At 45.7% G+C, this 21159-nt stretch overlaps 1 protein-coding gene across 4 annotated transcripts; it reads right to left on the bottom strand.

Annotated features, from left to right (window-relative positions):
- Positions 1-13507: 13507 nt before the first annotated feature.
- On the bottom strand, positions 13508-20709 carry LOC125152447 (zinc finger protein 211-like). Of its 4 annotated transcripts, XM_047834394.1 has the most exons (6): positions 20507-20709; positions 19622-19660; positions 16666-16753; positions 15393-15575; positions 14410-14641; positions 13508-13866 (listed from the first exon to the last, which is right to left on the bottom strand). In XM_047834394.1, exons 1-5 carry the CDS (start codon positions 20662-20664, stop codon positions 14540-14542), a joined length of 570 nt encoding a protein of 189 aa, XP_047690350.1. In that variant the 5' UTR covers positions 20665-20709; the 3' UTR covers positions 13508-13866; positions 14410-14539. The 4 variants fall into 4 exon arrangements, with proteins under 4 accessions (XP_047690350.1, XP_047690348.1, XP_047690349.1 ...); XM_047834392.1 differs by having other exon boundaries at positions 14410-15575; XM_047834393.1 differs by lacking the exon at positions 13508-13866 and having other exon boundaries at positions 14336-15575.
- Between the last annotated feature and the right edge of the window lie 450 nt (positions 20710-21159).

The following is a 21159-nucleotide window of genomic DNA, read 5'->3' as shown; positions in this document are numbered from 1 at the left end:
GTATGAACAGTCGTTTTATCGGTCTATGTTTGATTAGGGACAAGAGAAAAAACAGGTTGCGTCATGACAGGAAATATTGTAGAGGGAGGCTGGGCTACCCTGAAGCAGGAATAAAAGGTGAGCTCTGTAATTACTACAGAAAATGTCTCCCTTGACTGTAAATTATTGTGTCCAACCTAGTGAGCGACATGTTTACCTCTTTTTTTAAATTTATTTCAGGGGCGCCTGGGTGGCGCAGTCGGTTAAGCGTCCGACTTCAGCCAGGTCACAATCTCGCGGTCCGTGAGTTCGAGCCCCGCGTCGGGCTCTGGGCTGATGGCTCAGAGCCTGGAGCCTGTTTCCGATTCTGTGTCTCCCTCTCTCTCTGCCCCTCCCCCGTTCATGCTCTGTCTCTCTCTGTCCCAAAAATAAATAAAAAACGTTGAAAAAAAATTTTTTTAAATCTATTTCATAATCTTTTTGGATAGCCTGATAGTCATTTTCAAAAATGAAAATAGTCTCAAAAATAGAACTGTGAAGAACCTGCTACTTTGACAGCTTCAGTGGCTTGTGTTCACAGGTGTAGCATGTATGAAAAGGGTGTTGTGAACTTCAAAATGTAGGGAGCAACTTAAATCCATGATTTCATCTCATTACTGGAAAGTGGTTATCATTTCCCCTATGATTACAGAGAATATTCTGCATGAGGAATTGACATTATCTGAGAAAAACAGTTGTAAAATGCAAATTACAGAAAGCTATTAATAGTGGCTATGTAAGGATTCAGAATTTGTGTCAGAATTGTGATATTAATGTAAATATCAGTGGATGGCAAAAAGATCTCAGAGAAATTATATCAGTGTTGTCTGAGAAGAAATACAATTAAGCTGAGCATGTGACTGTAACAATCATTCTGAAGACTTTGTCTCCAAAATTTGATTCTTACTCATTCTTGAAATGAAGCGATATTGGCATTCAGGGAAAGCTAACAGGCACATGAGGAATAGGCAGAACTGTAAAACTATAAAGGGAAGCTAAAGTGTGTTTTTTCTCTGTTCTAACAAATGATCAATGAGTATTTGGCTTCAAGAACTTATTGTACACGCATAGGAGACATTAGGACACAAAAGGGACAAAAGATTTCTGTCCTCCTGGGGGCTATATTATATACAAGGAGGTCACAGAAATCATGAAAGAAGAAATACTAAATCATACGGCATGTTAGAATGTGGTAGGCACAAGAAGAAGATAAGGTGAATGTGCTTAGAAGTATGGTATGTGTATTAGAGCAGTAAGGCGGGCCTCTCTGGAGGGTCATTGAGCAAAAACTTGAAGGATAATATATGAGGGATAACCGGGTGGGCATTTTTGGAATAAGCTCTAGGCAAAATACACAGGTGGTTAGATAGCTTTGGTGGATAAAGCACTCAAAGGGCTCCACAGTGAAGGACTCTAGCCAAGTAGGCCATTAGCCTGACTTGCTCCTGCACAGATGCTCAGGGGATGTACGTGAGAAACCTTGGCTCTGCTTCTGGGAGCCTGCATTTCTTCATAGTGGTGGACTTGAAGGCCTGGAACTAGGCAGCCTCATTTTTCATAGAACCCTGTTTTTCAAGTTTGATTCCTAGACCTTCACCATCAGTGTCACCTGGTGACTTGTTAGAAATGCTCATTCTCAGGACTCAGTCGGTTAAGCGTCCGACTCTTGGTTTCAGCTCAGGTCATGATCTCATGTTTTGTGGGTTTGAGCCCCACATTGGGCTCTGCACTGACAGCACAGAGGCTTCTTGGGATTCTCTCTCTCTCCCTCTCCCTGCACTTTCCCTGCTTGCTCTCTCCCAAAATAAATAAATAAATAAACATAAAAGAAAAGTAAAGAAAAGCTCATTCTCATTTCAGAAACTAACCTAGTGAAATAGAGATTCTGGGGATCAGGACCTAGAATTTGTGGTTTAACAATTTTCCAGGTGATTCTGGTACATTTGATAACATTCCACTGTACTGTTGTGATTTTCAGGTCATGGTGTTTCTCACAGTAATTGGAGTCCTCTCTAAATCTGCAGGATTTTGAAAAGGAGGAGGGAGAGGGGGAGAAGAGATCAGTACAGGTTACTTTCCCTAATACAAAACATTATATACAATTATAAAATAGCATGTGAAAAGTCTATGACAGTTCTCCCTCTTGGAGAAAAACACATGCAGTAGAGCATTATCTTCTCAGAATTGTATCTGCACGTGTGTGTCTGTGTTCAAATGTATGCCTGTATCAACTGTTTTTCTCAGGAAAAATTAAGTCAGACTTTGTACACTGACCCATGTTTTGATTTTCTCACTTAATACATCTTCGACAACCTAAAGCTACTTTCTCATTTTACACCCATTACCTGATACTTCCCTCTCTTGACACCTTGTAGACTGAAAGCTGCCTTCTTTTAATTTTTTCATAAAATTTTTTAAATGTTTATTTATTTTTAGAGAGACAGAGCGTGAGCAAGGGAGGGGCAGAGAGAGAGGGAGACACAGAATCCGAAGCAGGCTTCAGGCTCCTAGCTGTCAGCACAGAGCCGGAGGCGGGTCTCAAACTCCTGAACCATGAAATGATGACCTAAGCTGAAGTCGGACGCCTAACTGCCTGAGCCCCCCCCCCCCCCAGGCGCCCCTAAAGCTGCCTTCTTTTATTTTTTTTTATTTTTGTTTTTAATTTTTTTTTCAACGTTTTTTATTTTATTTTTGGGACAGAGAGAGACAGAGCATGAACGGGGGAGGGGCAGAGAGAGAGGGAGACACAGAATCGGAAACAGGCTCCAGGCTCCGAGCCATCAGCCCAGAGCCTGACGCGGGGCTTGAACTCACAGACCGCGAGATCGTGACCTGGCTGAAGTCAGACGCTTAACCGACTGCGCCACCCAGGCGCCCCAAGCTGCCTTCTTTTAAAGGCTGTTATGCATTTTGTGCACTGCATGTACTAAACCCGGCCAGCTGCTGTGAGGAAGCAGGGCTTGTGGCTATCCGTCACCTCCCAGTCCCGGCAGGACCCCTTCTCTAAGGCCAAAGAAAACTCCTCTGTGAGGAGAGTCCTCAAGGGCTGGTCAAGCCCCTCTGCAGCTCCCCATAGGAAGAAAAACCAGACCAAGTAACGACAGCATGAAGGCCTAGAGGCTGGCAACCATGTCCCAGGGCTCAGGTTCACCTGAGATTCCTAATGCAGAGTCTCCTGACCCAAGGGCAGGTCCCCAAGATTGCATGAACACATGTGCAAGAGAGGCACCAGCACTGCTTGGTTGCCACAGGTGGGGCATCACCTTCTGTAGTAGGAGGAAGTGGGGCCCCGGCTTCTGAGCCTGAAGTGAGGACACTGCCTCTGTAGGAGGAAGCCGGGATGCAGCGGCTGGTGCACCTGACCTCTGATGCTAGCCTCTGGGGCTGAGGTTTAAGGGCGGCCAGCCTGAGGCTTCAGAGCACGCCTGTCTGGGTAGGACTCCGCGGAGGAGACAGAGACACAGAATCCAGAACTAAATAAATGGAGAGGCATACCAGGTTCATGAACAAGAAGACTCAATATTGTCTAGATGTCAGTTTTTCTCAAATTTATCTACATATCCAATACACTCTTAGTAAAAATCCCAGCAAGTTATTTTGTGGATATCGACAAACTGATTCTAAAGTTTGTATGGAGAGGCAAATGAACCAAAGTAGCTAATTAATTCAATATTCAAGAAAAAGAACAAAGTCAAAGACTGACACTACCCAACTTCAAGATTACTACAGCAACAGTGACAGGGGATGCCTGGGTGGCTCAGTCAGTTAAATGGCCAACTTCCTTCAGCTCAGGTCATGATCTCACAGTTCATGGGTTTGAACCCCACGCTGGGCTCTCTGCTGACAGTTCGGAGCCTGGAGCCAGCTTCAGATTCTGTGTCTCCCTCTCTCTCTGCCCCTCCCCCATTCAACCTCCGTCTCTCTCAAAAATAAACTTAAAAAAAAATTAAAGCAACAGTGATCAAGACAGTGTGTTGCTGGCCAAAGAATCGATAAAAAGATTAATGGAACAGAATAGTGAGCTGAGAAATAGACCTATGGTCAAATGATCTTTGACAGAGTAACAAATGCAATGTAATGGAACACAGATAATATTTTCCTTTTCTTTTTTTTTCTCTCAACGTTTATTTGTTTATTTTTGGGACAGAGAGAGACAGAGCATGAACAGGCGAGGGGCAGAGAGAGAGGGAGACACAGAATAGGAAACAGACTCCAGGCTCTGAGCCATCAGCCCAGAGCCCGACGCGGGGCTCAAACTCACAGACCGCGAGATCGTGACCTGGCTGAAGTCGGACTCTTAACCGACTGCGCCACCCAGGCGCCCCAATCTTTTCCTTTTCAACAAATACGCTGGAACAACTGAACATCCAGATGCAAAAAAAAAAAAAAAAAAAAAAATCTAAACATAGTCTTTATTCCCTTCACAAAAATGAACTCAAAGTGGATAACAGACCTGAATGCATAACAACAACGACTATAAAATTCCTAGAAGATAACATAGGAAAAAACTTAGATAACCTTGGGGATAGTGATAACTTTTTCAATACAAAACTAAAGGCACAATACATTATAGAAATAATTGATAAGCTGGGCTCCATTAAAATTCAAAACTTCTGCTCAGCAAAAGACAATGTCAAGAGAATAGAAGACAAGCCACAGACCAGAAAAAAACATCTGCAAAGGACACATCTAATCAAAGACTGTTATCAAATATATACAAAGAACTCTTAAAACCCTACAGTAAAACACTTGATTTAAAAATGGGCAAAAAATACCGTTTAAAAAATGGGCAAAAGACCTTAACAGACAGCTCACCAAAGAAGATACATATATCACCACCGAGCATATGAAATGATGTTCAACATCACATCATTAAGAAATAGCAAATTAAGAGTGAGATACTACTACACACCTAACACAATTGCCAATATCCCAAACCCTGACAACATCAAATGCTGGTGAGAATGTGGAGCACCAGGAACTCTCATTCACTTCTGGTAGGAGTGAACAGTTGCATAAGACACTTTGGGATACAGTCTGACAGTATCTAACAAAACCAAACATACTCTTATCACACAATCCAGTAATCACACTCCTTCGTATTTACTCATATGGGTTGAAAACACATGCACACAAAAACCTGCACACAGATGTTCATAGTAGCTTTATTCATAGTTGCCAAACTGAGAGGCAACCAGGATTTGCTTTAATAGATGAATGGATACATAAACCCTAGTACATTCATACAATGGAATATCATTCAGCACTAGAAAGAAATGAACTTTCAAGCCATGAAAAAGACACACAGGAACCAAAATAATATATTACTAAGTGAAAGAAAATAATCTGAAAAGGCTACATACTGTGTGATTCCAATTATATAACATTTGGGAAAAGGCAAAACTTTGGAGACGGTAAAAAGATCAGTGGTTTCCAGGGGTTAAGGCACGGGGTGGATGAATATGCAGAGCATGAAGGACTGTCAGGGCAGTAAAATTATTCCATATATTATGATGATGGATATGTATCATTACACATGCACCAAATCCATACAATGTACAACACCAAAAGCAAATTCTAACTTAAACTATGAAACAAAAATGAACTATGAACTTCGGGTAATAATGATGTGTCAGTTTAGGTTCATTGATTGTAACAAATGGACATCGCTAATATTGAATGTTCATAGGAGGCTGTGCATCTGGGGACAGGCAGGCAGTATATAGGAACTCCTCGAACTTTCTGCTCTATTTTGTCTTGAACCTAAAACTGCTCTAAAATAAATTTACTTCAGGGGTGCCTGGGTGATTCAGTTGGTTAAGTGTCCAACTTTGGCTCAGGTCACGAGCTGGCAGTTTGTGGGTTCTAGCTTCGCGTCGGGCTCTTTGCTAACAGCTCAGCTCCAGGAGGCTGGCTTCAGATTCTGTCTGTCTGTCTCTCTGCCCCTCTCATGTTTACACTGTCTCTCTCTCAAAAAAAAAACATTAAAAATTAAAAAAAAAAAAACAGATAAGTTTGTTTTGATGGGATGCCTGGGTGGCTCAGTCGGTTGCACGAATGACTTTTGATTTTGGCTCAGGTCATTATCTCACGGTTTGTGAGATCGGGCTTCATGCTGACAGTGTGGAGCTTGCTTGGGATTCTCTCTCCCTCTCTCTCAAAATAAATAAATAAACTGTAAAAAATAAGCTTATTTAAAAATTAAAAAGAGATCATCACAGTTTTAATTAAAAGCTTTTACACATTTAAATGGGGAAACGTAAACATTTAGGGGCATGGAATACATGAGTGTCAGTAGCTCTTCTTTCCCCTTTGATCTCTAGGTGAAAGTCGATATGAAAAATAGGTTTATAGTAAAAATGTCCTGCAGCTAGTTACTTGAGAAAAAAATTTTAGGCACTCTCTACATACGTTAGATTGTAGGCTGTGAGGGCAGTCTTCACTGCTTATTCTTAGCTCCTGACAGTTATTCAGAACCTTGAAAGTAATTCTAGATTCTAGAAACTGAACGATGATGAATTCTCATCCAACTGTATTATGAATCTGAGTTTCAGGACATTAGCACATGATTCTAGAAGATGGGAAAGCGTCCTAGTCACATACATACAGATCTTCAATGCACAGCTGTACCACCTGTTCTCTAACAACAGAAGCTTGGACGTTATCCTGATAAGAGGGGGAGTGCCAGGCTCAGAACCCAACAGAGACTAGGACTCAGAAAGGAGTACCCCAACAAGCAGCACAGCATCCCAGGGCACTCCTGTAACTGCTGTCTGAATGCATGCTTTCCTTTGTGAATCCACTGTGCTTCCAAAAACTGTTCTTACCAATTCTTTTTACATAGGGGCACGGAGACACTTTGCTGGCTCGGCAAAATAAATCTTTATCAGAATTCTATATTGATTTGTCTCCGTTTAAGTCCATTTGAATTGTTAGAAAATGTACTTTCGTTCAGTTCCTGACACGCAGTCCTTTTCGTCACTACTGAAGACTTACACTGTCCCATCTGTCCCATTTTCCTAGAACTGTGCCACTTTCTGATATTTTTTTAATCTTTGGCTTCTAACATGATTCATCTCTTGTTCTCTCTTCCCCTCCCTCTTCTCTCACCTTTGTCTGCTGTATCACTCTCTCTTGCTTTACCCTATGTGTCTGTTCTCTAGCTTATTGATCCAAGATCACACCTGGCCATGCGTAACTTACTAAATGTATCCACTTGTAAAAGTGTACTAAACTTCCAGAAACCGGGACACAGGAGAACAATGAGCCACCTGGAAAGGCTCCTCAGACTTGGAATATTCTTCATATGGCTTTATTCCTGACAAATGAAGACGAAATGTTATGGAGTTGAATTTAGGACAGCTCCTAGATGTCGGACATCTTTTGTTTTTCATATGATTTGGTAGAATCCTCAAGAATGGAGTGTAGTTTTGATGTAGTTATGAAACCTCATCTTTACAGTGCAATCAGATTGCATCTGTCTTCCGTCTGCTGTCCCGTCTGCCTTTTGGAACCTTCACGTTGCCTGTTCCCGCTGCAGAGCCGCGGCCGTGTCTGTCACGTACTCTCACAGATGAAGGGAAGATGCACAGTGTGTGGGAAGCTCCCAGTCCAGGCAGAGGCTCCACATCTCATGACACCATCTGGATTATGATGAATGCTTCTGTAGCTGGCTGAGAACATGCTTAAGAAATCAGGATTGTGCTTCCATAGGAAAAAACCCTGTGACCTGCAAAAGAGAAAAATCTTCCCTCCCCCCTTAAAGGGAGAAAACATGAATTTCAGGAAAAGACTGAGTTACTTCAGAGAGCAAAGGTTTTAAGTGATTTTATGAGTTTCAAAATTCAAATGTTTCCCTAAGATGTTTTTCCTTACGTAAGCAGCTTTCATCTAAGCTCATCCTATCTCTCAACCCCTCTGTTCTTTGCATTCCTCCTACTCACAAATGTCTGTGCTTTAGGAAAACCTTTTAAATCCTATTTGTGGTCTGAGTGACTGGATTCCAGGGATGAGGCAAATGGTTTGCTATGAGTTCATTTGTGTTACAAATGGGTAAGTGGTCATGAATTATGAATCAAAAATCTTGTAGGACTTCCGTGTTTGAGAGAAGAAATACTGTTTCAAATGAAACAAAACCTAACACCAAAGGGACTGTGGAATTCTGTCTTGACAGAATGTACAAGAACACACACGTCATTTGTGATGTGGAGAGCTCTCTTCCCAGATTCCGAAAAATATGTGAATGTTTGGTTTTCTCCCTGTAACTAGAATTTCAACAGCTCTCATCTAGGGCACAAGGACAGTTTTTCAGTCATTGCTGTCACCAGATGGACCTTAAAACCCCAAACCTTACTGCTTTCGTCTTTTTTTTTTTTTTTTAACATTTATTTATTTTTGAGACAGAGAGAGACAGAACATGAACAGGGGAGGGGCAGAGAGAGAGGGAGACACAGAATCTGAAACAGGCTCCAGGCTCTGAGCCGTCAGCACAGAGCCCGACTCGGGGCTCAAACTCACGGACCGTGAGATCATGACCTGAGCCGAAGTCGGACGCTTAACCGACCGAGCCACCCAGATGCCCCACTGCTTTCGTCTTCTTACTCAGTGCTCTATACTTGCTCACAGTAGTCTTGTGATCCTTTTATTTCTGTGGTATTAGCTGCAAAGCCTCCACTTTTTATATAATTTTAATTCGATCCTGTTTTTTATCTCTGCTAATCTAGTTTTGTCAATTTTGCTTTTCTTAGAACAATTTCTCTCAAAATAAATAAATAAACATTAAAAAAAAAAAAGGAGGGGCACCTGGGCGGCTAAGTCGGTTAAGTGTTCAGCTCTTGATTCGGCTCAGGTCGTGACCCCATGGTGAGATTGAGCCCCACAATGGGATTTGTACTGACAGCACAGAGCCTGCTCGGGATTCTCTCTCTCCCACTCTCTCTGCCCCTCCCCTGCTCCCTCTCTCTCAAAATACATAAATATTTTAAAAAATTATTCATTTCATTGATCATTTCTGTTGTTTTTCTAGTCTCTATTTCATTTATTTCTGTTCTGATCTTTACCATTTATTTTCTTCAGCTAATTTGGGGCTTATTCTTCTAATTCCTGGCAGTGTAAAGTAAGGTTGTTTATTTGAGATCCATCTTTTATCTTAATGTAGGCATTTAGATCTATAATCTTTCTGTGTAACTGCTTTCCCTGCATCCAATATGTTTTGGTATGTTATGTTTTCATTTGTTTCAAGAGAGAGAGACAGAGCATGAGCAGGAGAGGGGCAGAAAGAGAGGAAGACACAGAATCTGAAGCAGCCTTCATGCTCCGAGCTGTCAGCACAGACCTGGACATGGGGCTCGAACCCACAAACCATGAGATCATGTCCTAAGCTGAAGTGGGACACTCGACTGACTGAGCCACCCAGGTACCTCTAACCTTTTTTTTAAAAAAAGCAGGTAAAAGATATGAACCAACATTATACCAAAGACGACATGTATCTGGCAAATATACAAATGAAAAAATGTTCAACATCATGAAACATCAGGGAAATTCACCTAAAACCACAGTGAAATACTGCTAAATATTCATTAAAGGGGTCAAAATTTTTAAAAACTGTATCTACTACTGGCAAGGATATAGAGGAACCAGAACTCTCATACACCGCTAGTAGAGAGAACCATTTTTTTAATGTTTATTGTTTGAGAGAGAGACAGAGACAGAGCACAAGCAGGGGAAGGGCAGAGAGAGAGAGGGAGACACAGAATCGGAAGTAAGGCTCCAGGCTCTGAACTGTCAGCACAGAGTCCGACACAGTCCCACGAACCGCAAGATCATGACCAATGCTCAACCGACTGAGCCACCCAGGCACCCCGAGAGAACTATTTTAGACCAGTTTTGACATTTCTTTTTTTTTTTTTTTTAACGTTTATTTATTTTTGGGACAGAGAGAGACAGAGCATGAACGGGGGAGGGGCAGAGAGAGAGGGAGACACAGAATCGGAAACAGGCTCCAGGCTCCGAGCCATCAGCCCAGAGCCTGACGCGGGGCTCGAACTCACGGACCGCGAGATAGTGACCTGGCTGAAGTCGGACGCTTAACCGACTGCGCCACCCAGGCACCCCCAGTTTTGACATTTCTTAAAAAGCTAAGACATTCACCTAGCCTGTGACTCCAGCACTGCACTCTGAAGTACTAACACAAGAGAAATGAAACACAGCCACATAAAGAATTGTATTAAAATGTCTAGCAATTTTATTTGTAACCACCCAAACTGGAAAGAAGTCAATATCCATAAAGAGACGAATGAAAATACAAATAGTGGTAGTTCATAGAACATCATACTCTCAGTAATATAAAAATAATGAATGATTATGTAAGTATCATTGCTGAATCTGAAAATAAACATTCTGCAGAGGGCATCCATGGCAGTAAAAGAAAAAGGGTAAACAATGTATTACTTCAATCATGTAGAATTCCAGACAATGCAAATTAATCTGTTATAAAGGAAAGTAAACCAATGGTTGCCTGACAGGCAAGCGAGAGAGAGAGAAAGGGGGAGGGGGGGGGAGGGAGAGGGAGAGGGAGAGAGAGAGAGAGAGAGAGAGAGAGAGAGAGAGAGAAAGGCATCATTATAGATATGGGCGTGATGGGCACGTCCATTATCATGACAGTGAGGGGTTTCCTGGGTTATTTAGTTGTACAGTTTACTGCATGCCATCTACACCTTATCAAAGCTTTAGAAACATGGTTTGAAATAAAAATCTGGACTTCCTACTATTTTGTAAAATCCTCCAATATCCACTCCACCATCTCTCCTCATGCTCCTGGAGCAGATGCCCTCCTCAGTGATAACAAATATTGGTGAGCAATGAAAGCCATTTCCACTTGATTCAAAAGGACTGCAGTCTGAGGCACAAAGGCCACATCACTGACCAAGACATCTCCTTTCTCTCTACCCCTCCCTGCCCCCAGTTTTCCTCCCTGTACAGCAACAGCCTTGAGATAGCCCAAAAAGAGCTGTAAGACTCGTAAAACCTTCAGATTATTCTTTCTGACAGGCCCTCGGCTACACAAGATATACTCTTCTGGAAATCCTGAGAATTTCGGATTCTCATCCTTCACAGCCACAGGAACTAAACGTCGTGGACGCTCTTTTAGAAGAGGCACAATCCAACCAGTCTGTTGTAGTCTCCTCACTCTCTATAAGTCCAGTCTTTTATAATAATTATGAGTACCCCTATAATTTTTCTTTAAAATGTTTATTTACTTATTTTGAGAGAGAGAGAGAATCCCAAGCAGGCTCCACGGTGTCTGTGCAGAGCCCGATGTGGGGCTATATCCCACAACCGTGAGATCACGACCTGAGCTGAAATCAAGAGTCAGATATTTAACCAACTGAGTCACCAGGAGCCCCATCCTCCTATAATCTTTCAACCGGTACCACTAACCTAAAGAATTCTGGACACCAGGGCACATGCTCCTTTGCAGGAATCTGTGGAACAGATTTCCCTTACCAGTGCTGAGCAAAGCGCAAAATCCCCTATGAATGAGTAACAGAATACTCTGTTACTCCCACAAACACCAGACGTCGTCACAATGGTCTCTTCCTCAGGCTGACCTCTGAACCGACAAAACACCACAACATCGAAGCTACATATAAGGACCATAAGGCCCTGCAGTCTTTCTGGGAGGCTAAGAGCAGCAACACAAACTAGGCCAAAAGGAGAGAGCTACACGTATTCTGCTGTAATATTATCCCATCTGAGGTGCACCAAATTTGGAATCCCAACAAAAGCCGGTCACACCTTCATGCTAGCACAACTCAACTGTTCTCAGCAGAACAGCTCAAAAGGTTGTTTTCAAGCCGCCACAAACACAGGGACTGGAACCCCCAAGATTAAAGGTGCCTGAAATAAGGCCTTCATCACACAAACCAGAACAGTGGTCCCAGGTTTGTGCTTTGGAGGCTGGAAAATTCCATCACAAGAGCCACATGAAGGGGACATGTGGGTGGGTCAATTGGTTGAGCAACTGACTTCAGCTCAGGTCACGATCTCACAGTTCCTGAGTTCGAGCCCTGTGTAGGCTCTCTGCTGTCAGCACATGGCCCTCTTCAGATACTGTCCCCCTCCCTTTCACTGCCTCTCCCCAGTTTATGCACATGCACTCGCTCTCTTTCCCAAAAATAAACAAACACTGGCACAAAAACAGACATTCAGATCAATGGAACAGAATAGAGAACCCAGAAATGGACATACAAACATATGGCCAACTAATCTTTGACAAAGCAGGAAAGAATATCCAATGGATTAAAGACAGTCTCTTCAGCAAGTGGTACTGGGAAAACTGGACAGCGACATGCAAAAGAATGAACCTGGACCAGTTTCTTACACCATACACAAAAATACTCAAAATGGATGGAAGACAGGAAGTCATCAAAATCCTTGAGGAGAAAGCAGGAAAAACCTCTTTAATCTTGGCCACAGCAACTTCTTACTCAACACGTCTTCAGAGGCCAAGGAAACCAAAGCAAAAATGAACTATTGGGACCTCATCAAAATAAAAAACTTCTACATAGTGAAGGAAACATTCAGCAAAACTAGAAGGCAACTGACAGAATGGGAGAAGATATTTGCAAATGACATCAGATAAAGGGTTAGTATCCAAAATCTATAAAGAACTTATCAAACTCAACACCCAAAAACCAAATAATCCAGTGATGAAATGGGCAAAAGACATGAGTAGACACTTCTCCAAAGAAGACATCCAGATGGCCAACCGACACATGAAAAAATGCTCAACATCACTCATCATCAGGGAAATACAAAGCAAAACCACCTCATACCTATCAGAGTGGCTAATATTAACAACTCAGGCAACAAAAGATGTTGGAAAGGAGAAAGAGGATCTCTTTTGCGCTGCTGGTGGGAATGCAAACTGGTGCAGCCACTCTGCAAAACAGTATGGAGGTTCCTCAAAAAATTAAAAATAGAACTACCCTACAACCCAGCAGTTGCACTACTAGGTATTTATCCAAGGGATACAGGTATGCTGTTTCAAAGGGACACATGCACCCCAATGTTTATAGCAGTGCTATTGACAATAGCCAAAGTATGGAAAGAGCCCACATATCCATCGACAGATGAGTGAACAAAGAAGATGTAGTATTTATATACAATGGAGTATTACTCGGCAATCAGAAAGGAATGAAATCTTGCCATTTGCAACTATGTGGATGGAACTAGAGAGTATTATGCTAAATGAAATTAGTCAGAGAAAGACAAACATCATATGACTTCATTCATATGAGGACTTTAAGACACAGAACAGATGAACACAAGGTAAGAGAAGCAAAAATAATATAAAAACAGGGAGGGGGACAAAACAGAAGAGACTCTTAAATATGGAGAACAGAGGGTTACTGGAGGGGTTGTGGGAAAGGGGATGGGTTAAATGGGTAAGGGGCATTAAGGAATCTACTCCTGAAATCACTGTTGCACTATATGCTAACTAACTTGGATGTAAATCAAATAATAATAATAAATGATTTAAATAAATAAATAAGCATTAAAAAAAAAAAAGTCATGTGAGACCAATAACATCCCTGAAAAAGGAAGTCTGTTTTCAAGTCATGAGCAAAGTCTTCCAGGCCCAAACTGGATCAGATCCATGGCCTAAATCATCAGAGAGAAGGAAATGAGAAAGGAATGAAAGCTCAGGCTTCTCAGACACCCTTCCACCACCAGGAAAGTGCTACTTCCCTGAACACAATGTAGTTAGTGAATGATACATACCATGGGCACCTTCCACAGGGTAGACGTAGAACGGGTTCAGCAACAGAACTGGGGGGCATAAATCTGGCAAAGACAGATTTTATTTTTTTTATTTTTTTTTTCAACGTTTATTTATTTTTGGGACAGAGAGAGACAGAGCATGAACGGGGGAGGGGCAGTGAGAGAGGGAGACACAGAATCGGAAACAGGCTCCAGGCTCTGAGCCATCAGCCCAGAGCCTGACGCGGGGCTCGAACTCACGGACCGCAAGATCGTGACCTGGCTGAAGTCGGCGCTTAACCGACTGCGCCACCCAGGCGCCCCAGGCAAAGACAGATTTTAAAACATACCTCTCCCAGAGGTACCTGGGTGGCTCAGTCATTTAAGCATCTGACTATGGCTCTGGTCACGGTCTCACGGTTGGGGAGTTTGAGCCCCACATTGAGTTCGAGCTCCACATCAGGCTCTGTGCTGACAGTTCAGAGCCTCGAGCCTGCTTCAGATTCTGTGTCTGCCTCCCTCTCTGTCCCTCCCCTGCTTGCATTCTCTCTCTCTCAAAAATAAAATAAACATTAAAAGTTTCTTTTTTTTTTTTTAATGAAAAAAGAAAACATACCTCGCACATACCTGGAATTTGGTGGTTGTTCAGATGTAGGAGTTTAAATTCAGGTGGAATTTAGATCCCTCACAAGGGACCACCTCCAGGGTTCTCAGCAGTACAGAGATCGCACATCCCCTGCACATCTACGGTAATGACCTAAGTTTCCCATGTGACTTTCTGGGTCCTCAGTGAGACGGGGCGTCCACCTGAGTACTCCGCACACGCAGGAAGCCTCCAGCCAGTGTGAGCTTTCTGATGCTGAAGGAGCACAGAGCTTCAGTTAAAGGATTTCCCACATTCCCTGTCCTTAAAAGGCCTTCTCCAGCATGAATTCTGATGCTGAAGGAGCACAGAACTCTGGCTACAAGATTTCCCCCATTCCCCGCACCCATGAGGCCTGGATTCAGTATGAAACCTCAGGTTCAAGAGACTGGATCTGTAAGTAAAGAGGTGCCCACATTCCCTGCACAAACAAGGCCTTTGTCCAGTGTAACCTCTGTGATGCTCAGTGAGGTTGACCTTGCTAAATAATCTCCCCCGTTCCCTGCACCCCTGAGGCCCTCTTCCAGTGTGACCTCTCCAATGGTGACTGAGGCGGTGCCTTCTGCTGCAAGACTTCCACACATGGAACACGCACCACACATGGAAGGTCTTCCTCTAGAGCGGTCTCTGGTGTTGGACAGATGTGTATCTGTTCTTGAAAGCTTTCATGCGTCCTCCGTTTCGAATGAGTTTTCATACCACGTGAGGCCACTGCACACTCGGTACTCTCTTGGGTTTCTCCACAATGGGAGGGACTTACATCGAAGAGACACTGAGCTGCTCAAGAAGTCATTCCTGAGGTCCTTCCCGACCCCCCCTCCCCCGCCCCGCCTCGCCATGTAGGTAAAGCGCTTCTGGGACACAGAACCTGTAGCTCTTCACAAATGAGACTCTGCTCCGCAAGTGTTTCTCTCCAATGTGCTGCTTCTGGTGCTACAGGAGGTCTGCAATAAAATTCACTGCCCACCTGCCCCATGGGTGTACAGCCTCCACGTGGTATGTGCTCCCTGGTGCACATAAATGTCCCTCGAGACGAAGCTTCGTATCTCCTAGGAGCAGGCCTTCTGGGCAGACACACCTGCCCTGGAGTCCTCACCTGTGGCACACCTACAGAAATGCTCCTCCTCGTGGTCTCCTCTACACCAACAACCTGAAAGGAACCAAATGAGGAGGATCCATGCTTACTGCGGTTGGGGGGACCGCCCACACACAAGAATGTGTTTGACAAACTCAGGACAAGTCCAGGGATTGTCTACAGAACCCGAATCGGCTCAGGCTGAGGACAGAGCTGCTCTGTTGCAAGGAAATAAAGAGCAGAACACGGGGAAGGGGTCCAATGGCGAGGGACATGGCTACAACGTGTGACGTGCAGGAGAGCAGGGTCTATAACCGGTTTCTCCGCAAAAAGCTTCAGCAGGCCCTATGAAGAAGGGTACGTCCAGGACCAAGAAACTCCAACCTCGACAGAGCAGCTCATGGTCAAGTACTATTTGAAGACACATGCACACCTCATGACACAATACGGAGCGGTCGATGCCGCGAAGCACTGCAGAAGGGAGCAGTGAGGGAAGTCGGTAAGACACAGAGTCCCAAAAGGGACAGACTGGTCCCGCACAGGACGTGAGAGCGGAAGTGACATGCAGAGCTGACAAGGAGGCCAAGCATCGAGACTGGGGAAGAAACAGCTGACATGAGAAGTACTTGCCGGCACCAAAACACCAATCACAGAGCATAGACTCTTGCTGCAGTTTCAACACAGCCCCGGTGTTATACCCTCGCCCAGGCACCCCCGGTCAAGATTAGGGTCTCCCTGAACCCATGTTGCTGTGGCTGAACAGCCATTTGTGAACTGCTTAAAGGTTCTCCACCCTCCCCAGATGAGCAAATACATGGCACCTGTGTAACGCAACTACGAAGGGAAAGACCTTACAAAAGAGCAGACGGTACTGGGCCACAACTCAGCATGTGATAGACCACAGGGGGCGAAACCGATTACAGAAAACTTCAGAAGAGTGTCTCGCAAGACAGTCGTAACCGTGTCAGTGTTAGCAATTCCTGGCACAGCAGGCATGAAGAAATGTCAGCTAGAGGAAAGAAGTAGCCGCTGGTGTATTCTGGTGCCTTGGATCTGTACAAAGTCAGAGGCCAGGAAGAGGGCAAGCGAAGTAGAATCAACTACAGTGACTGCTAGACGCCTGACCCCATGCTGGGACTGCTGCAGGAGAGGGCAGTGCACATACCTCAGCCTTACCAGCCACAGCACATACTTGGGGAGCTGGGGCAAGAAGTAGTGTCCATGGTCCTGATACAGGAAGCACAGACGAGCCCCTGGGAAAAAGGGGAAGAGCAGAGAACATCTAAGGGTACAGGGGTGGTGTGAGGGCCTTACCCAGAAAGACTGTAAGTTCAAAGTTTTCCAGCATCACATCGTGGTAGAAGTGTCTCTGAAACTCATCAAGGAGACCCCACTCCTGCCGGGACAGGTACACAGCCACGTCTTCAAAAGTCACAGTGTCCTGTCATGATGGTGACAGATGAAACCACCAAGAGCCCTTCTCCTGAGTACCCAATCCCTCCTGTACACATCTACCCCAAGATCACCCTCCTCCCAAGCCTCCAACCTAGGAAACAAACCAGGCCTTGGGACAGCTTGCACTGCCGGTTACTCGTGGGCTCATGAGTCATGAGGTCCGATCATCAGCAACAACACACAGGTGAACAGATGTCTGAGCTGTGGTCCTGGGTGGATGAATGCACCCACTTCTGTCAAGCTACTCCTCCACCCTGATATGATCTGTCGTGTAGGTGTCATTCCTAGGGCCCTGGGACCTTCAGACATACTCCCTCTCCAAGTATTCTTCAGAATGCACAGCCTCATGTTCCTGGACACTGGTGGCACAATGCCACGTGGAACAGGCACCTCCTTGGCCTCCCTGTAAGTCACTTTTGTTTGAGAATTCCTGTCCTAGGCTTATGGGGACGGCCAAACACAAAGTACCGGACACTGGACAGATGAGATCAACAGCAGTTTACTACATATATTCACAGCCCAGAGGGGAGGACACCACACACCTTACAGGGCCATGTGAATGCTGTATACTAGAAAAGAGTGAACCACCAGGGGCTGTGAGATGCAAGTCTTACAAGATCAAGAGTTGGGGTACCATCTGGTTCCCACAGGATGATGTGAATGGCTTGTGTGAATAACTCCATGGGCCGGTAGACAAGTGAAGCCCACTTCAAAGGCCGAAGCAGGAAGTGCTCTGGTCCTCTCGATGAAAAGGGATGCCTGGCTAGGACACTTTACCCAAGAATACACTCTTGGCCACATCAGCCACTTGGGGCTTCAACAGGTGTCAAGGCAGCACATAAAAATGGGCCTTCATTTTAAGCCATAAAATGAACTTAACAGAAAACATCCAGAGCTACTTGGAAAATTCTAACAGAACCTAATACAAGCCAAGAATGCCCATGGCTCCCACTAGAGTTGGAAACACCTAATCCTTCTATGAAGGCCTCCCTACTGAGACTCAGCCACACAGAATCAGTTGTGGGTCTCAATACCCAGGGCCCTCTTCCATTTCTGTGCTGCCCAGGCTGTCTCCTCGGCAATAACAACCTTCTGTGTCCACCTAACCCTCATTCAGAGCCCAGTCCATGTATCACCCACCCCAGTCCTACTGATTCTCACAGATGACCATATATTTGCCCTGATCATACCCACCAGGCTGAATGAAACATCCCAGCCCCCACCAAATCCTCACAAATCTTGGTGGATCCACAGAGACGTGAATAAACAAGAGCTCTGGCCTGAGTGACATCTTGCCTTGATTACCCCTTCCCGCTACGTCTTCATGTCCACTCTTATCCTGGAAGCCTCAGCCACCTGCTAGACTAGTCTGTCTGATACACCCTACCTTAAGTGCCACATACCTCCCTCACCTGCATTTAAGAATTCCAATGCCGTCACTCAGGTCCCAAGCAAGAGACCTAGTGCTCAGTCTCTACCCTCCACCTCCTGGCCCATAAACAGCTTCATGAACATGAATATGAAGATTATATCTCCTAAATGTAACCACAGGTTACTTACTTGGGCCCATAGAGTAACTACCACATTTTGAATGTCTTCAATTTGAACCCCTCTTTTGATTTCCCAACTTGTGTTTCTAGATGCCAATTCGATGCCTCCACTAAGTGATCTCTGAAATACCTCAGACTCCTAACGTGGCCAAAACAAAGCTCCTGATATCCCCAGTGAATATTATTCCTACTACCAACTTCCTCATCTCAGTTGGAACTTCCATCCCTACAGGCGCGAAGATCAATCACTCTGGGGTTATCCCTGATACCTCCGTTTGCCTCCCTCACCACCCACATGAGAAAACCCAGTTTCCCTGTTTTAAAATTTTTTTTTCAACGTTTATTTTTATTTTTGGGACAGAGAGAGACAGAGCATGAACGGGGGAGGGGCAGAGAGAGAGGGAGACACAGAATCGGAAACAGGCTCCAGGCTCTGAGCCATCAGCCCAGAGCCCGACGCGGGGCTCGAACTCCTGGACCGCGAGATCGTGACCTGGCTGAAGTCGGACGCTTAACCGACTGCGCCACCCAGGCGCCCCCCAGTTTCCCTGTTTTAAAACTTGTATCCCACGGCCGCATCCAGAAATGCAACCACCCTAAACCACAGCCCCGGTCCATTAACCCTCACCTAGACTATAGTAGTAGCTTCCACCCTGGCTTTCCTTGCTCCTCTCTCATTCCCATGGTCTGTTCTCCACTTTACAGAAGGAGACTGTTTCCACCTTGCTAACATTACCTCTCTCCTCTGGCCCAAACCTCCCACTACCTCCAGAATTCACACTCAACTTTTCAGACAGTCATTCCCATCCTGACACCTGCTCTTTGTTCATATCAGAAAAGGAGACACGTGGTTCCTGAACACCCTGAGCTCAGCTTTACCTTTATGTATTTGCACTTCCTGGTACCTGACCCTGGGTTAACTCCACACACTCCTTCATGTTAGCTGACAGGAATGGAACACCTGCGTATAACCCCTGGCATGAGCTCAGGACCCTGAGATGGGGTTTCTCTAGGGTCCCCAGACCCAAGGACTAGGAAAATGGCACATAAGAGTCCCAGGACTGCCATCTGAGTGGCATTCAGGGCCAGTAAGGGATCAGGGCCCCCTCTACATACCTGTGTTGGTTCCCTAAGTATTTCTGCAGTCCTGGAACTCTGCGGGAAAAGGCAGGTGTCATGCGACGGTGGTGGAAAGGGAGGTGGATGGGCTCATGCCCTTCTCTACCCCTCCCAGGTCCTGAAGCCAAGTGACCTCAGACTGGCTGTCTAACCACGGGGCGTCAGTGCTCAGTATGGCCTTTTAGCAGCTGTGGGACCTTGCACAAAGATCCACCCTCCCAGGGTCTCAACGAACCCTCCTCCAATCTGCTCTTCCTTTGAACTGCCTGGGGGAGTTTTAAAACCCTAATGGAGGGAGGGGAAGAAAAAAAAAATAAAAAAGAGGTTAGAGGGGGAGAGAGCCAAAGCATAAGAGACTTAAAAACTGAGAACAAACTGAGGGTTGATGGGGGGTGGGAGGGAGGGGGGGGGATGGGTATTGAGGAGGGCACCTTTTGGGATGAGCACTGGGTGTTGTGTTGTATGGAAACCAATTTGACAATAAATTTCATATATTAAAAAAAAAAAAAAACCCTAATGGAAATCATGTCCCTCCTTTGGCCAGAACTCTCCTTGCCGTCTAGAGTCCTCACATGAAGGGACAACCCTCCTGACCGCCGTGCCCCCGCCGCACACCCTCTGTTTCCCGAGGTTAGAGGGCGGACCCCCACACTCCCGAATCCTCTCCCTCGGCGCCCCCTGCAGCCCTGCACCAGCCAACCCCGCTCCAGCAGCCCGTTCCCGCACCCCTTCACGCCGGCGCTCAGACGCGGGGGTCCCTGCCCGCGAGCACCTCCCGGGCCGGACACCGGACCTGGGCCGCAGGGACGCGAGCAGACGCCCCGCGCTCGAGCCTGGAGGGTCTGGGGGCGGGGGGGGGGGGGGCGCGGGCCACGCGTGTACCTCAGCCGGGTCCCTGCGCGCGGCCGTCGCCATCGGGCTCTATGGGCGGAGCGGACACCCGGGCGGGCGATGCCTGTCCGGGCCCCGGCGCAGAGCAGCACCGGCAACGTCGCCGAGCCGCTAGCCCGCGTCTCGGCTGTGAGCATGGCTCTCGCCATGCCTACTCCGTTCTGTCATGCGCGTCTCAACGCTGCGCCAGGGATCCCCAAGAACCGCAAAAACGCGGGCAAGGGGCCGGAAGTCCCTCTCACGCGATGCGCACGCACGGATATGCTTCGTCCTGGTCGGTCATTGGCTCTTCTTGACGCACGATCTTCTGGGTAATGTGGTCCTGGAGCTCGCGAGGTGGCGGGAGAGCGCGTTCTCTATCCTGACCCAGAGCCTTGGCTGCGCGACGCTGCGAGGGAAGCTGGAAAATGGGACTCCTACCTCAAGGGAGGAAGAGGTTCGCCCGTTGACAAGGCGGAGGAAAAACATTGTTTCAGACTCCATCAAATCAGCATGCTCCCAGAGGTTAAAAATCTCATGTGAGATGCTCCCAGATCTACGCAACATAAATGGCCTTATCGTCCCATAATCATTCAGTCATAAAATGGTCCTTGAATAGCTGGAAACGTTATATTATTGCTCTTCAAATGCTGTGGCCTGAAGCG

Source organism: Prionailurus viverrinus, chromosome E2, assembly GCF_022837055.1.
Source record: "Prionailurus viverrinus isolate Anna chromosome E2, UM_Priviv_1.0, whole genome shotgun sequence".
Lineage (NCBI taxonomy): Eukaryota > Metazoa > Chordata > Mammalia > Carnivora > Felidae > Prionailurus > Prionailurus viverrinus.
This window is presented reverse-complemented; position numbering and strand designations above follow the sequence as displayed.